Genomic DNA, 16,874 nt, shown 5'->3' with positions numbered 1-16,874 from the left:
AGAGTTTGCTCAAGTTCATGTCCATTGAGTTGGTGATGCTATCTAACCATCTCATCCTCTGCCACCACAGCCTCCTTTTGCCTTCAATCTTTCCCAGCATCAGCTTATTAATCAAATAATAAGCTTCAAAGTATTGGAGCTTCAGCATCAGTCCTCACAATGAATATTCAGGGTTGGTTGTTTCTCTCTAAATAAATCCACTTATCTATCAGTTTGTCTCTCACTGAATTCTTTCTGTGATGACACATCAAGAACCTGAGCTTCTTAAATTAAGTCCTGAAACCAGGTGTGTATGATCACAGTTAAAAGATGGTGGATTTTCACTGGGTTCCAGACTCACAGGTGGGCTCAAGTCCCAATCTGAGATACACTGTTTCAGTCTGAGAACTACATGAAGTACTATGTCAGAGTAAATTCCCTGATTTCTGATGACTGCACTGTGATTATGCAGGGGAATATCCTTGTTTGTAGAAAATACACAACCTGGGGTGATAGGGAAGGCATCAGGTCAGCACTTCCTAATGGTTCAGGGAGAAAAAGGTTCTTTGTACCAGACTTGCAAGTTTTCTGCAAGTTTTTGATTGTTTCCATTTTTTTTAAGTGAGAAAAAACTCAAAGTCACTAAAAATGAAACAATGTTAAATACAAACTCTGATTCTCCATATTGTCAATCTTGGTAAGAAAGATAGCAGACTATGCAAAATTACTAGGAATTAAAACTTTGTGTAGTCAGAAAATACTTCAAATATAGCGCAAGCTTTCTCTTGCTAATCTCAATCAGGTCAATAATAATTAAAGACTAAAGACTATAAAAAGTCCCCACTAAAGGAAGTTATTAGGAGAGGAATAGTGAAAGGGGCAGTCGACCAAGAGTGGGAAGAACAATGGTATTCTGAAGCTACAAATGGCTGTAACTATCAGCAAAACACAATCTCAGCATATCCTCTGAAAAAGGAAGGGCTGTCTAGCTGAGACCTCAAATTTCTTGTAAATTACCCTGAAATAGATGTGCTTCCCCAATTCAATTTATTACATTATTCTTGGCTACACAGTAATACAAAAGGAATACAAAAATAAACGTGCATAAACGTTGAATTCTCTTAAATTGTGGAAATCTCTCCATTAAAATACATCTGCCAGATTGTTACCTAAGAGGATAATTCTGCGACGAATGAAAAGGCTAATTAAAACACTCATTAAACTGAAACAAGATCACCTGCAGCGATGTGCTGACGGTCCTTACTTAAAAGATCGTATTCAGACTCCTTTTGAAATGACCGTCAGATTTGTCCTGAAAGAACAAGGAGCATTTCCTAGAAATGTTCGGAAGTTCAAGGATCATTTGCCCTCTCTCGGTACCATGCGTCCACGGGCGCGGTGACTAGACGGGCCCCCACCAGCTCAGGGGTGAGGTAGCACTGGACTCGCAGCACTTCCTTTCGGAGAGGACAGCCCCCTGCGTCATTCGTTACTCACTCAGGATGCGGGGCAGAAGTTTATCCCCGAGGAACTTAGCACAGTTGGCTCCCGCCCTCCCAGCCCTGAAGCCCTGACCCAAGCCCGCCGGCACCGGCGCGATGCCCCTGGTACCCGGCCCTCTTCAGAGCGAGCGCCACGGCACCCAGACTCGCCCCTGCTGGGCCGCCCGGGGCCCGGAGGACGAGGCCGCCGCCGCCTCCTCCTCCCTCGCCCCTCGTGCTGGCCCCTCACGCCCACCGCGAGGCTCAGCGGGGCCATCAAGGCCCGACGCCGAGCGCCAGCTCCACCGGGGCCGGGACGGCCCTCCCCGCCTCCCGGCCGCGATGCCCAGCCCAGAGGAGCCCACTGGACGGCAGCCGGGGGGCGGGCGCAGGGAGGCCCGGGGGCGGCGCCCGCCCCACACCCTTACCTGGCTTCTCGTGGTCGTAGCCGACTACGATGAAGTAGTCGGCCAGCCTGGCCATGGCCTCCGCCGCCGCGCCCGAGAAGCAGGTGCCCGTCGCCGCCCTCGCCGCCGCCGCCCACCGGGCCCGGGAGGGCTCAGCATTTTCCCTGCAGCAGCAGCAGCAGCAGCGGCGGCACTTCAGCCATGTTTGACAACCGAGGCGCGCTCTGCGCCTGCGCCGCTCTTGGCGCCCGCTGCTTCCCCGCCCCCACCCGCTCTGGCTGCTCGGCCCGAGCCCCGGCGAACGCCCACCCCCACCCTCCCGGGGCCGCTCGGACGGCCGGTCCGGGGAGTAGGCAGCCTAGAGTGTTCCTCCCGCGCGTTGTCACAGCGGCCTCTCGGGGTGCTTCACGTTGAGGCCTGGCTGCCCCTCCGCGGCCCACCTCCCGCTCCCCTGTCTTTCCTAAAGCAGGGCGTCCTTCCTTCCGTCCTCTCCACTCTTTCTTTCTGGGTCTGGGAGGAAGAGCCAGGGATAGGTGAGGGGGTCTCCTGCAAAGTTTGCTGCTTCCCCTCCCCACCCCCACCTTCAACGGCCCCTCCACCCGGTCACCCGCCTTCCCAAGACAAGATTCTCCCGCCCTCGACTGGAAGCTTGGAATTTGCACCGCCAGGGCTTTTGCTGCACGTTTCCTGTTTATGTTGTGCAGATGGGAATTTTAGGAACATGCCACCGAGCAGGCGGAGGAGGGAGAGGCTTTTGCGCAATCCTCAGAGGCGCCTCGTGCTTTAGTGCTGGGTGGGCTGGGGGCGGTTGGCCTGGGCTTCCCCCAGAGCGCCTGGGGAGGCTGAATTCCTCCAAAGAATGCGGCATCCCCGGGAATCCTCCTGAACTGGCCCGGAACACCGAGTCCTAGGGGGAAGGCTTGTCTCTCCCCGAAGATTTCTTCACGCCTAGGTTTTCGCCCCCTGCAGCGGTCCCAGGGCTCTTGCCTCAGGAGCAGGTGGTGAATTCCAACTTCCCTGTTCAAACAATGCAATTAAAATGAATTCGTGTGTATCATCCAATCTAGGAATTATCTAGGTCACTTTCTTGTTATTGCACCTCTTGTTGGGAATTTGGCAAGTGAGGACCCCAGGTGAGCATGCTTTGCCCTCTGTTAGTATCTCATGAAGTTTTGGTAGCAGGATATGTTACAAGGGAACATATTGTTTGGGAAATCTTAATAGTTTGCAAATGTGATCATCATCCTAGTTGCTTATCACTGCTTATTATTAATTGAGGGTTTAACCTTTACCATTTACTCTTAGCAGAGGGTCTTTTAAGTGCTTAACTAGTATGTTTGATGAGTGAATATGCAAATTCCCCCAGCTACCAGCAGGAAGCTGCAATGGCTCGAACTCTCAATTGAGAGTTCAGAGATTCGGTGTCTAAGCTACTGAAAGTTTACTCTCATTGATCATTTCCTCTTTCTGTGTGTGTGGCACTTTTTTCACCTACAGATTGAGAGGGTTGGGCTGCACTAGAACTGAAACTCCAGGGAAGGAATACTTGAACTCAGGGAGTTCATTTGCAAATTGCTTATGGTCAAACTGAATCAACCTAGTTGCAGATGTGGAGGGAAGATAGCAGATAGGTCTTGAAAATAATTAAACTAAAAAAGCTTTAGTCACACCTCAAGTAAGAATCTTCTCTATAACTTCCCTGAGAGCTCATCTAACTTGATCACTTTCAGTAAAGCTTAATTTAACTTCCTTGGGAGGCTGCCCATTCCACTGTTTAACAACACTATTGTTGGAAAGTTCTTCCGTGTTATGTCAGAGTTGTCCTGTAACTTCCCCCAATTTTGCTCTATGGAAATACCCAGAAAAAATCTATCTTTGTATGACAGTCTTTCTCATTTTTAAGCAGCTATCATATTCCTTTCCCATTTTACTTTTTTTTTATGGTGAAATTCACATATCATAAAAGGAACCATTCTACAGTGTGCAATTCGGTGGTATTTAGTACATTCATAATGGTGTGCAACTACCCCCTCTATATAGTTCTAAAATACTTTCACCACCCAAAAGAAAACCCTGCACCCATAAAGCAGTCACTCCCATTTTCCCCTCCCCCAGTTTCTGATAATTATCAGCTTGCTTTCTGTCTCTATGGATTTAACTAGTATGGATATTTTATATAAATACAATCATACAATATATGACCTTTCATATCTGGGTTCTTTCATTTAGTATAATGCTTTCCAGGTTCGTCCATGCTGTAGCATGTATCGGTACTTAATTCTTTTTCATGGTTGAATAACATTCCATTGTATGTGTATACTATACAAAGTCAATTTGATCTATTTTTTCTTTTGTCTCCTGTGCTTTGGTGTCATATCTAAGAATCCATTGCCAAATCCAAGATCACTCCTTGGAAGTGAAGATTTACTTCTATGTTTTCTTCTAAGACTTTCATAGTTTACTCTTGTTTTAGGCCATTGACTCATTTTGATTTGATTTTTACATATGATAAGAGGTAGGGGTCCCACTGTACTTCTTAAATGTGGGGTTTTTTTTATTTCATTCACAAGTGTTTGTTCAAATTAGTGTTATTACAGTAAGTCCCCTATATACAAACCTTGAAGTTGCAGACTATCAAAGATGAGAATGTCCATGCCAATCCCTGTATGCCCTGGTATTGTACTGTACTATTCAAGGTACTGTAAGATTAAAAATGTTTTGTTTTGTTGTTATGTTTTTCTGTACATATTATTTGTGTAAAAAGTATTATAAACCTATTATAATACATATATAGCTGGTTGTGTTGAGTACCTAGGCTAACTTTGTTGGTCTTAGCGAGCAAATTGGACTTATGAACACACTCTCAGGATGGAACTCATTGGTATGGGAGGGACTTACTGTATTATTTTTTAATCAAAACTTGGCTATTTTCAAGCCTCAAATCAAATGTTTGCTTTTAGACATTTCATCTGTTGAGTCATATGTAGGCTGCCAGACCATTTGCAAATGGATGTTTTGTAGCATAGGGATTTTGAGTTACTCCAGGTATATGTATATAAAGACACCATGTATTTGTATACACATGTGAACATATTTAGCATACATTGGAACTGTATTTTGCTTCTCAGCCAACAGCTGCCAGTCTGCTGAAACTGATAAGCCCTGACAAGGCAGCCTGATTACTGAGGCTGGCTGAAGGCCAGACCATCCCCCGAGATAACCACCATCACCTCTCACCAAAGAGTAAAGGAGTAAAGCAAACCCAGATTTGTTTTACTGAAGTGGGGCAGGAGCGGGAGGGAGGAAGACTATGCTTTATAAGACAAAAGGAGCTGATTACTAGTAAGCAAGAAAAATCTGCTCTTTCTACATTCAGCTGTTGTGGAGTAAGTGGTTGATCTATACAGTGATTTCAAGTGCTTCCTGTGGTTAGCCACTAAAGTTCAGAGAGGCAATATGACAGTTGGATTTGACCAAGCAGGGCTGGGGCCTGTTCAAATGGTCTCTACCAACCAGTAACAAAGGAGACTGAGCAGCTGTGGTAGATTCCCTGATCCACTGCCACATCTCCATCCACTCGACTGCCCAAATAAGAAACAATGATCGCTATGCTTGTCACCTGCCTCTCTCATAACCCCACATTCATCACTCAGTCCTACTGATCCTGCTCCCCAAATATGTATGCTTCTCTCCCCACTCACTGCCACTCCACTCATCTGAGCCACTATCACCTTCCACCTTGACTATTGCAATAGCTTCCTAACTGGTTTCCCTGCTTCATTGGCAGTCCCAGACCTTCCTAGTAGGTAAAATGTCAGGACGGTAAGTAGATTATGAACACTGTCATCAAATTAAATCTGTATACAGTTCAGTTCAGTCGCTTAGTCTTGTGCGACTCTTTGCGACCCCATGAATCACAGCACGCCAGGCCTCCTTGTCCATCACCAACTCCCGGAGTTCACTCAAACTTATGTCCACAGAGTCAGTGATGCCATCCAGCCATCTCATTCTCTGTCGTCCCTTTCTCCTCCTGCCCCCAATCCTTCCCAGCATCAGAGTCTTTTCCAGTGAGTCAACTCGGCGCATGAAGTGGCCAAAGTATTGCAGTTTCAGCTTTAGCATCAGTCCTTCCAATGAACACCCAGGATTGATCTCCTTTAGAATGGACTGGTTGGATCTCCTTGCAGTACAAGGGACTCTCAAGAAGTCTTCTCCAGCACCACAGTTCAAAAGCATCAATTCTTGGGCAATCAGCTTTCTTCACAGTCCAACTCTCACATCCATACATGACCACGGGAAAAACCATAGCCTTGACTAGACGGACCTTTGTTGGCAAAGTAATGTCTCTGCTTTTTAATATACTATCTAGGTTGACTTGAGTGTGTATGTTTAGGGTGCAGGAAGGAGACTTCAGAGATGGCTAACCGAAATGATCGTGCAGTTGCTTTCATGTGTGTAATTATATGAATAATTGAATCTCGACATGCACATAAAGTACCCCTGACATTTAGCAGTATAAATAGGTGCTGTGAGAGATTGCAGGCTGCTTTAACTTAGATTGCATGTCTATTTGGCGAGTGGGACTGGCTGCGGAATGTGCAGAGACCAAAGCAAAATGAAAATGTAGGAGTCTCTCTGTTCAAAAATTATTGAGAATTTCAAAGCAGAAACAAGCAGAACATTAAATCAAGTGTGGGGCCCTATGTGACTGAACAGGGCACACATCCATGAAGGCAGCTCTGTTGGTGAAGTTTAGGATGGAGTGTGTGTGTGTGTATTGAGATTATGTGGGAACTAGGCCCTCGCCAGTCTCTCCAGGGCACCACCACTGCACTGTTCCCCGTCTTGTTCTTCTCTAATCCGGTTATCACACTCGATAGCCACAATGACCTTTTAAATAAATGTATATAGAAACTGAAAACTTTCACTTTTCAGTTTCATGCATTGGAGAAGTAAATGGCAACCCACTCCAGTGTTCTTGCCTGGAGAATCCCAGGGACGGGAGAGCCTGGTGGGAGGCTGTCTATGGGGTCACACAGAGTCGGATACGACTGAAGCGACTTAGCAGCAGCAGCAGATCATCTCTCTCCCATCTTCAAAACTGTCAGTAGCTTCCCAAATCACTCTGAATAAAATGCAAAATCTTCATTATATCCCAAAGGGCCCTATTTACTCTAACTTTGATAACCTCCTTAATCTCATTCCACGCCTCTCTTCTCCCTCTCTCAGTGACTTTCAAACTCCTTTTGTCTTCCCTAATGTCCCAAATTCTTTCTCACCTCTAAGCATTTGCGCATACTGTTTCCTCCATTTGGAACATTAGGTCTCCCTAATCTTGCTTTTCCTTCAGAACACTTCAGTTTCAGTTCAGTCGCTCAGTTGGGTCTGACTCTTTGCGACCCCATGGACTGCAGCATGCCAGGCCTCCCTGTCCATCACCGACTCCCGGAGTTTACTCAAACTCATGTCCATTGAGTCAGTGATGCCATCAAACCATCCCTTTCTCCTCCTGTCTTAAATCTTTCCCAGCATCAGGGTCTTTTCAGATGAATCAGTCCTTTGCATCAGGTGGCCAAAGTATTAGAGTTTCAGCTTCAGCATCAGTCCTTCCAATGAATATTCAGGATTGATTTCCTTTAGGATGGACTGGTTGGCTCTCCTTGCAGTCCAAGGGACTCTCAAGAGTCTTCTCCAGCACCACAGTTCAAAAGCATCAATTCTTCTGCGGTCAGCTTTCTTTATTGTCCAACTCTCACAGCTATACATGACTACTGGAAAAACCATAGCTTTGACTAAACAGCCCTTTGTTGGCAAAATAATGTCTTTGCTTTTTAATATCCTGTCTAGGTTGGTCATAACTTTTCTTCCAAGGAGCAAGCATTTTTTTAATTTCATGGCTGCAGTCACCATCTGCAGTGATTTTGGAGCCCCCCAAAAATAAAGTCTGTCACTCTTTCCATTGTTTCCCCATCTATTTGCCATGAAGTGATGGTGCCAAATGCCATGATCTTAGTTTTCTGAATGTTGAGTTTTAAGCCAATTTTTTCACTCTCCTCTTTCACTTTCATCAAGAGGATCTTTAGTTCTTCGCTTTCTGCCATAAGGGTGGTGTCATCTGCATATCTGAGTTTACTGATATTTTTCCTAGCAATCTTGATTCCAACACTTACCAAGTTTATGATCATGGACTTATTATTCCTATGAGGATTTGTTTATATTTGCCTACCCTACATGCTATAAACTCATTGAGAGCGAGAATGATACTTGCATTGATGATTACTGTATGCCCAGCATTTAGCACAGAGAAAGGCATGTAACCCATGCTCGGTAAATGTTGAAGAAATGAATGACTTTCAAATCATGTAGGCCCATACATTAGAATTGCCTCATTCTGTCCATTTTAATCTGATAGTACAGTATCCCCACCTGGAGGCAGGTGGCATGATAGTGGTTCCCTCTCATTAACACCATTCTCATTGGCTAAGGATGACCCCAAATGATCTAATCATCTCTATTATACTGCATTTATTAATGCGATTCATTGTGCTACCAGTAGTAAATTTTTCTTAAAGTCATTTCACTTCATTCTGTTCTAGATGTTAGTATAAGAAGTTTCTATACATTAACCATCTACTCTGTATTCTCCTTCATCTGTCTTACAGCAACTTATATTCTTTAAGCTTCAGGGAGGTTTGTCTTCTGGCTTTATCAGATACAAGGACTGATTATTTTCTGTCCATATGTTTTCTGCAAGAGCATAAAAATGAGGGAGCAAAAGCATTTCTTTTCTTTATGCTGATGCCCTGGAAAATTCTATGCCCTACAAAGAGAGAGGTTAACCACCCTCATCTACCACTCCAAGACAGAAATTAATGCAGTAGAAACAGTACTTTTTATTGCATCAGCATTCTTTACTTGGTCCACCTCCTGAAATTGTGTGTTTATTTTATACTTAAATTGGTTTGTGTACATGTGCATTTTTCTGGAAAGGATCTGTATCTATTAGCTCCTTAGAGAAGTCAGAGATGTAAAAAACAAACAAACAAACAAGTACCCTGAGCTTTGTATCCTGCTTTACTTTTTCTCCTGACTAAATCTGAGAAGCTGATTGGCTCCTTTCTCTAAACCACTTGGTGTTTTGACTCCTGGATGCTTCTTGAAAGTTGTTTTCAAATGGAATTGGTAAACAAGCCTCAGGTTAGCAGAGGCATTTTGAACCATATGAATAATAAATGCATTATAAACATTCCTGTTTGAAAAAAGAGGCATCAGAGATAATTATGCAATGGACTTAGCTGCTCAAGTTTAGTTATTCTTATTAATATTATTAATACTATTTATTGTTTCTCATTTCTTTTCTTCATGACCTGAGTGTGGTTACACGGGCTTTAGGGATTGCGTCCACAGTGTTAACTGAGAAGCCACCACCAAAATTTTTTTAAAACTCCAAACATTACTAAGAATAAGGCTTGGATTTAGGGCCTAAAAATAATTCAGTTGGAATGTGAAGTTGAGACACCATTATACAACAAGGCTTCTGGCATGTTTGTATATCTGTATATATGATGTCAGCATACATATAATTATTACAGTGCTTTGGGGGTTTATTTACAACATGACGTTTTAAAAATTCTTGGACACAAAAAAGAATTGGATCTTCATTAACCAGATTGTTCTGTTTCTCTCACTTGTTTTGCCAGTGAGATTTTAAAGATGTTTCTTCCTGCGCTTCCTTCCTTCCTTCCTTCCTTGTACTCTGTGTGAATCTACAATCACTGCAACTTGAATGGATGAAAGTCCACAAATCGCCAGAAGCATAACTCCTTCTAGGTTGTTTCTTTCCAAATCCTGTATTTAACCGTGAATGCATTCTAGTGATTGTCCCCGCCTTTAACAGTAAGTAAACGAACCCCGGGTTCCAAGGGGGGGGGGGGGGAAATAGATGCCAACATTTGGCAAAGTTTATGGCTTTGTTTCAGCTTATACTCCACGGCACTTCGGGGAAACCCTCTGGCCCTCGTCGCCCACCCACGGAAAGACACACACTTCCGAAGATACAGGTGTTCTAGCAAAATCCCGAGCCGCCAAGCCAGGACTCTACTTAAAGAAAGATCTGACGCAGTTCTCAAGCTTCAAACCTCTAAGTGCTAGAGCTGCAAGGCGCACCTGGAGCGTGCCAAGGCTCTCAGGTGGGAATTCCTGGCACCGCCCAGTGCCGCTGGCGTAGGCACTGGAGCTCGGCGGAGTCTCCACTGCTGGGTCGGGTTTGCTTGTTGAAGCCTCTAGCAGCTCAAAACTTAGCCTGCACCAAGAGCAGGCTTCGCGGTCCTTCAGCGGGCGCGAGAGCTCAGCTCCCTCCACCCTCATTTCTTCCCCCATCCCCTCCACCCTCCCTCTCTCCTGGAATCAGGGCTCTCCTAAAGGACACAGCGGGGAGGCCACGAGGTACAGCTGAAGAGTCCTCTGCAGACCAAACCCCCCAGGGCTGGAGGGAACTGGAAGGAACGAGTCCAGACCACGGGACCTTCCCTGGCTGTGGGCCGGCACCCAGCTGTCCTTGACCTCCCCAGCAGTCGGAGGCGCGCGCCGGGGAAATGAAAGTAAAAACCTGTCTTGGCGCGGACCCAGCTGGAAGCTGGCGACGAGTCGGTCGCATCCGCAGACAAGAGTGACAGACAGCGGGTCCTAGACAGGGTCGCTGCGAAAAGTCAGACTCGCAGCGGACCAACTGAAAGAAAGCAATGAGAAATGGGAGACGAGCGAGAAAAACAGAATAGTTGGGACTGGGGAGGCTCCTGGAAACAGAGCAGGCGTTCAGTAATAACCTGCAGTCTGCGGTGCGGCCGACCAGCCGCCAAACCTCAACTACTGCGGCGACTGCCCGGAGGCCAGACCGCGGCCCGAACCCAGCCAGTGCGCTGCGCTGCACCCTTCCGACCCTCGGCGTGTCCAGCCCAAGTCCGAGCCCAAGCCAGGGATCTGTCCCCGACCCGGAGCTGGAACTCAGGTCCGTTCAGGTGACTTCCTCGGGGAAGAGCCCTCAGAATAAATAGTTTGGAGGCGACCATTCCTTCCCCAAGTGCAATGTCCACCGGCCATTCCTGGCAGTGAAAAGGCGGCTGAGGCAGCAGTGCTCGGCCCAGGCCAGGCAAGGTCCGTGCGCGCCCCAGTGCCCGTCTGTGCACTGGGTCTCAGAACTAGTGTGGCAGGGCAGGTAGGGAGCTTAGGGACCCGCTGAGGGCAAGTTATAGATGGGGAAGCTAGAAGGTGGGGCGTAACTTGCCCAAGTTCATACAGAGAATCGCTGTCGGGTGAGGACTGGAAGCTGGTCCACAGAGTTCTAGTGGCCCCTCACCCTCCTCCTGTCAGTCTAGACCTTCAGCTTCAGGACCCGTATCCAGGGTAGTGGGTGAAAGAACTACAGAAGCTCTCCTGCAAGAAGTGGGGATTCCCGGCGGGGCTAAGTTCCTTCCCCAGTTTGGCCTCCAGAATTTAAGTAAGAAAGTGAAGTCAAGAAGCAGTGATGGAAGAGCATAAACGGGTGACAAACGTGTTTGGGGGTGATTCATCATGAACAGGCATAAATCCTTGGGCGGGGGCTAGGACTCTCCTCTCCCCCTTGAGGACATGATGGCCCCAGCCTAGAAAACTATCCATGCCGCGCCCCACTCCAGTCTGCCACGCGTGCTTCCGAGCCGAGCTGTTTACCACCTTTGGTGTGACTGAGCAAATGCTTACTCCTCTGAACTTTAGTTTTCTCATTTCATCAAGTAGAAAATTGATGTTACCTTCCTTGTCTAACTCAAGGGTAGGTGTGAGGATCAAAGGAGATCAGGATGTGGCCATGGTTTGTAAAGCGTAAAGCGATTAACATAGGTGAAGCATTAGTGTGCTCCTTGGCAGTAAATCCTCACGTTTACAAGGGGTGAATGAAGGCTCGAAGGGCAATCAGGCAAACTCTCAGGTTGTAACCTTATAAGGCATAATTGGATTACAAGGGGGGAAAAACGAAACTATTCTTCGTCCTAATTTTGGTTATTCCTATATTTCCAAACAGGCATGCAAATTCTGAAACTTCAGGTGACTCCCCACTCTAACTTCCAATTCTCAAATCAGCCTTTCGGAGCCTTGCCCCTATTGCGAAATCTTACCAGTCCATCCCCAGAACCCAGAGCCTCGGCCACTCGGGGGTGGGGGGCGTAGGGGGGGTGCGCTGGCGAGCCCCCTCTCCTGTCAGTAGTGCTCTATGCCCTGCCCGTGAGGCTCCGCGGGAGTCTGGGGTCGCGGCCAGGTCAGGCACCAAGCCGGCATGGGGCGCGGTCCACTCGAGGCCACAGCTCCCGAGGTCTGGGGTTCGGGTCATCCACGTGGTACCCCGTGCTGGCTCTTGCAGTTCTGTGCCAGACCTTACACTCTGGGCTGCATGGGACCTAGGTAAGGACCCCAAGAGGTTGTACCGGCTCTGCTTCGTCCCGGCTTAAGGTCTGAACGCTGTGCCCAGAGAATCAGTACCGGGGCAGTTCCTGCATCAATCTCCTGGAGCTCATCCCTAAAACTTTCTAGGCATGAGGGACACCCCCCTCCCCAACCTACGAACCCCACACTCACAGGCAAGCAATGCGCGCGCCCGATTATAGAGTGCGCGCCCAAGGGAAGGGAGGGAGGGAGTGAGGGCTGCCTAGGCCCCGCCCCCTGCGCTCTTATAAAGCAGAGGAAGGCGAGCCGGCCACTCAGTGGTTTCTTGGTGACACTAGGCGAAACAGCTCGAGTCTTGTCACTTTTGGCTTCTCACTGCAGCTTCGACGTCGGGGTTTTGCCACTGCCAGAGCGCCGTCTCAGACTTCATACTCCAAAGAATTTTGGCAGATCACCCCCTCAGCAGGTATGCACCGCGGGCGGGGCGGGTTGAAGTTGTGGGGGCTTGCCTAGAAGCGCTGAGTGAGGGGGTACAATCTACTTTGCAGGGTCCTCTGCTGGGTGCATCCCACATCCCGAGCCCAGCTCGTGGACACAACTGGAACTCCAGAGACCCAGTCCCCTCTGCTCCGTCAGCCAAATTCTGAGAAGTTGAGTGGGGAACCTCTGGGAGCCTGGCGCTGGGCAGCGGCCTCCCCTGCAGGGCCTGTCACCCGCTTGGCGGGTGCAAATGCCGCTGGCGCCTCTCTGCGCCCTGGGAGATAAGCGTCTGAGTCAGGCGGAGCGCAGGCTCACCCTGGCCGCGCCGGGGGGCCCCCTGCTCGCCTCCTTGCCCCGCCCGGCGGTGCGGCAGGCCCAAACACTCAAGCTCTGCTCTTTTTTATCCTTCCCCAGGGTCTGCGCATCGCCGCCGGGATGAAGCTGGTTCCCGTCGCCCTTATGTACCTGGGCTCGCTCGCCTTCCTAGGCGCGGACACCGCACGGCTCGACGTGGCGGCAGAGTTCCGAAAGAAGTGAGTGGCTGGCAGCACCTTCCCCAGTCCTGGTACCTGCAAGGCAAGGGAAACTGACCAATGGTCGCCGAGGGGTTAGAAATGAAGAGGAATGGGGATGGGCTAAGACCTCGCCAGGACGATTGCGAATGGAGTTTCTTTGTTTTTTAGATGGAATAAGTGGGCTCTAAGTCGTGGAAAAAGAGAACTTCGCGAGTCCAGTAGTTACCCCACCGGGCTCGCCGACGTGAAGGCCGGGCCTGTCCAGACTCTTGTTCGGCCCCAGGATGTGAAGGGCGCCTCTCGCAGCCCGCAGGCCAGGTAACTATGCTGGGCGCCGTTGCGGATCCCTCCTCCTTTGCCCTAGCCCTGGGGATCATCAGGGCTGTATTGCAGTTGAGATGGAGATGGCAGTTTCCAGCTCCCTCCGGTCTTAGAATGGCTCCGTTCCCGATGACTGGGACCAAAGACCTGCTTGGTGGTGGTGCTGGTGGTGGAGGTCTCACATAGCCTTCCTTTCCCGTCTCCAGCAGTCCTGACGCAGCCCGCATCCGAGTCAAGCGCTACCGCCAGAGTTTGAACAACTTCCAGGGCCTGCGGAGCTTTGGTTGTCGCTTCGGGACGTGCACGGTGCAAAAGCTGGCGCATCAGATCTACCAGTTTACGGACAAGGACAAGGACGGAGTCGCCCCCAGGAGCAAGATCAGCCCCCAGGGCTACGGCCGTCGGCGCCGACGTTCACTGCCCGAGGCCGGCTTGGGTCGGACTCTATTACAGCCTCCACAGCCAAAGGCGCGAGGGGCCCCGGACTCCCGGGTGCATCAAGTATTTGCCACCCTCCTTAGGATTTAGGCGCCTGGGCAGCAGCGAACGCATCTCGCCGCACCTCTCGGGCGGGAGCGCTTCCGCGAGCCGAGCCCTTCACTCAGCCTGTGGGCCCGGGCTGAGAACAGCCCTGAGAGACCGAGAGTCCAGGAGGCATCGTCCGGCAGCCAGCGAGCACTGGCTTTGCAGGAACCCGTCCTCCTCGGAGGGGAGGCCGTGTTCTCTTCACCCTAATTGGGGCCAGGTGCCCAGGGTGGGGAAGTGGGTGCAGAGGGAATTCAAAGGCGCGTTGTCTGCCAGGCTCACGGAGAGGAGAAACTGCGAAATAAATGCTGAGACCCTCAAGGGCAAGGGTCTGAGCCACTGCCGTGCCCGCCCACAAACTGATTCCTGATGGGGTGTCACCCCACCGGGGTGCAACCCTATTACTTGAACTTTCCGAAACCTATAGAGGAAAAGTGCAATGAGTGTTGTATATACAGAGGTAATTATCAATATTTAAATTTGTCGTTGTCAAGATTTTTTTTGTAACTTCAAATATAGAGATATTTTTGTACGTTATATATTGTATTAAGGGCATTTTAAAGCAATTGTATTGTTCCCCTCCCCTCTATTTTAATAAGTGAATGTCTCAGCGAGATGCAACGTTGTTTGCTGCGTGGAATGTGAGAGTGTGTGCGTGAAAGAGATGAGTTGCCTCTTGTGGAAGAAGAAAACACCATGTCTGTATAATCTATTTACATAAAGTGGGTGATTTAAGAAGTAGCAAACCAATAAACTGTCTCAATGCTGATTCATTCTCGGGTCACGAGTCTTGGGAGGGAGAGTGTCCCGGGTCTTGGTCTGCCCGAGAGCCTTGGGGTCCGGCCGCCTGGCGTGGGAAGGTTAGGACGGCTGCGCAGGCTGAGCTGCCGGAGTAACCCTCTATCGTGGGACGCGCACAGCGCGTCTTGCGTGCCGGTCGGGGCTTCGCGGAGATGTTCCAGGTCCCATCCTCGTGGGGTAGGGGGGCCGGGTAGAGTAGGGTGAGTCCTTAGTGGGGAGGTGAACCTGGACTCTCTAGATTGCGCAACAGAGTCCCAGATTTTATGGAGTCGCGAAAGCGCCCCTCGGAGAGTTGGGGTGGTCTTCGAGGCTCTCCAGCTAAGGAGTTTCCCCTGCTGCAGCGGTGCTAAAGTTCGAAGCGACTCCAGCAAACAGTGAAAGCCCCTCCGGGAAGTGCTCAGCCGGGCCAGTTAAACCCAGTCCTCTCCCGGCCCAGTGCCCCAGCGAGTCGGCGGGCTCATAAGCGATGCTGCGGCGCCCCCAGCCGGCCGCCTCCGACGTGCCAGAGCGCCGTCAGGCGGTACGTGCGGTTTAATAAGTCCTCCTACGTGGGAGTCAGCACACAGCCTTAATGAAAGAGGAAAGAAAAAAACAGTTCGCAGATGCCAACCAGGACCGCCCCCCCTCCGACCTGTACCGTGGCTCCCTGTTCTGGGACCGTGACTCAGCGCCCACACGCTGCGCAGCATGCAGCTGCTGACCGGAGGCGGGCCGGACGGACGTGCCGCCGGAACCGTGCGCCTGCGACGGCCTGAGACCTTCATTGTTCCGCCTCTCCTTGCTGCTCTCCCTCTTCCTTCCTCCTTCCCCAGACTTTTTCATTTTTTTCTACACTTCTCTCCCTTCTTCCTTCCTCCCCCTTGCTTAAATTTATACCTAATGATCTTAGACGGTTGACCCCAGTTCTGGTGATACAAGCCGGACACTAAGCTCCAGTGAGTGACTAGAAGGGCAGGGGACGTTGGAACAGTTCGGACAGAAGAGGAGGATAGGGGAAGGCACCCTAGTATTGATGTCCCTGCCCCATTGGTGTCAGTCAACATCCTGGAGACCCAGGATGGAGTCCTACTCCCTGCCTTTCCACTTTAAAGCATAACCGAAAGGTTGGTGCTTCTGGGTGATCTCAGAAACCTTCCTGGTGAAGAAAATCTGAGAGTGAGTTTGAATAATGAAAGTGTTTCCAGGGCAGCCTACCTTGTTTTTGTTTTTGCATCTATTGCATACCACAAGGTCCCTTCTGAGGGCCTAGAATAGTTCCTTTCAGAAAAAGCCTGAGTGACGCTGAAAGAGGGCCAAGGTCTGGGGTCCAGAGACCACCTGCTTCTGAAGCAGTTTCCAATTCAAAGAAAGTAGATCCTAGTATGTGGAATGTTTTTGAAGACCATCTGAGGCCTCTGTTTGAGCACCTGGCTGTTGAATCTGTAGTCTTCATATAGTTCATTGTCCTATTTGATCTTAATTTTATGAGGTTTGTTAGGATTCTAGGGGTTACAAATGCAGCAAGAGCCCATCCTGTCCTCAAGATCCTTCTAGTAAAATTCACTTAGAGGGAGCTCTGTGCCAGGCACTACACAAGGTGCAGGGAATGTATTGGAAGAGTGACTACAAAATCCAGTTTTGGAATTCCCATGCCAGTGAGTGGTTTTGAGTGGTCTGAAGGGGCTACAAAAACCAGAGAGCCACAAACACTTCAGCCCTGCAGACAGTGACTTGGGGTTAAATACTCACCCTTCTCCTTGAGCCAACGTTTGTCCCATAGCCACAGAGCCTTCAGCCAAACCTCACCCTGGCAGAGTTTCAGCCAGCAGGCAAAGCTGCCAAAGGCAGGTTGGGCACTAGCTTAGGGCTGTTCTGAGCAGGGAGCAGGCATTTGCCTTCTGCCCAGGGAGTCTTATGACTCCCTTCAGGGAATCCAAGGCAAGTGAAAGAGATGGTTCAGCTCTGAGATG

General features: G+C 49.3%; 2 protein-coding genes across 7 annotated transcripts in view; one reads left to right on the top strand and one right to left on the bottom strand.

Annotated features, from left to right (window-relative positions):
• SBF2 (SET binding factor 2) overlaps positions 1–2,097 on the bottom strand; it is a 491,894-nt gene extending 489,797 nt beyond the window's left edge. For all 4 annotated transcript variants that reach the window (XM_055423393.2, XM_055423395.2, XM_055423394.2 and 1 more), the window contains exon 1: positions 1,889–2,097. In XM_055423393.2, coding sequence (XP_055279368.1) covers positions 1,889–1,943 — 55 coding nt within the window. In that variant the 5' untranslated portion in view covers positions 1,944–2,097. The remainder of the gene's footprint in view (positions 1–1,888) is intronic.
• A 10,516-nt stretch (positions 2,098–12,613) lies between these two features.
• On the top strand, positions 12,614–14,878 carry ADM (adrenomedullin). 3 transcript variants are annotated; one of them, XM_055423392.2, is made up of 5 exons: positions 12,614–12,749; positions 12,832–12,933; positions 13,178–13,296; positions 13,447–13,596; positions 13,806–14,878. In XM_055423392.2, exons 3-5 carry the CDS (start codon positions 13,199–13,201, stop codon positions 14,125–14,127), a joined length of 570 nt encoding a protein of 189 aa, XP_055279367.2. In that variant the 5' UTR covers positions 12,614–12,749; positions 12,832–12,933; positions 13,178–13,198; the 3' UTR covers positions 14,128–14,878. The 3 variants fall into 3 exon arrangements, with proteins under 3 accessions (XP_055279367.2, XP_055279366.2, XP_055279365.2); XM_055423391.2 differs by lacking the exon at positions 12,832–12,933; XM_055423390.2 differs by having other exon boundaries at positions 12,832–13,296.
• Positions 14,879–16,874: the final 1,996 nt, after the last annotated feature.

This window comes from Moschus berezovskii, chromosome 14, assembly GCF_049115385.1.
Source record: "Moschus berezovskii isolate FMDL1 chromosome 14, NW_MosBer_1.0, whole genome shotgun sequence".
In the NCBI taxonomy this organism is placed as follows: domain Eukaryota; kingdom Metazoa; phylum Chordata; class Mammalia; order Artiodactyla; family Moschidae; genus Moschus; species Moschus berezovskii.
The sequence above is the reverse complement of the archived record's forward strand: the minus strand, read 5'-3'. Positions and strand labels throughout refer to the sequence as shown.

What these genes read in the sequence shown, in the direction of transcription:
- ADM (XM_055423391.2), top strand. Translation starts at nt 13,199, where the DNA reads ATGAAGCTGGTTCCCGTCGCCCTTATGTACCTGGGCTCGCTCGCCTTC. An exon ending in GCGGCAGAGTTCCGAAAGAA is followed by an intron (nt 13,297 to 13,446) that starts GTGAGTGGCTGG and finishes TTTGTTTTTTAG; the next exon opens with ATGGAATAAGTGGGCTCTAA. An exon ending in TCTCGCAGCCCGCAGGCCAG is followed by an intron (nt 13,597 to 13,805) that starts GTAACTATGCTG and finishes TCCCGTCTCCAG; the next exon opens with CAGTCCTGACGCAGCCCGCA.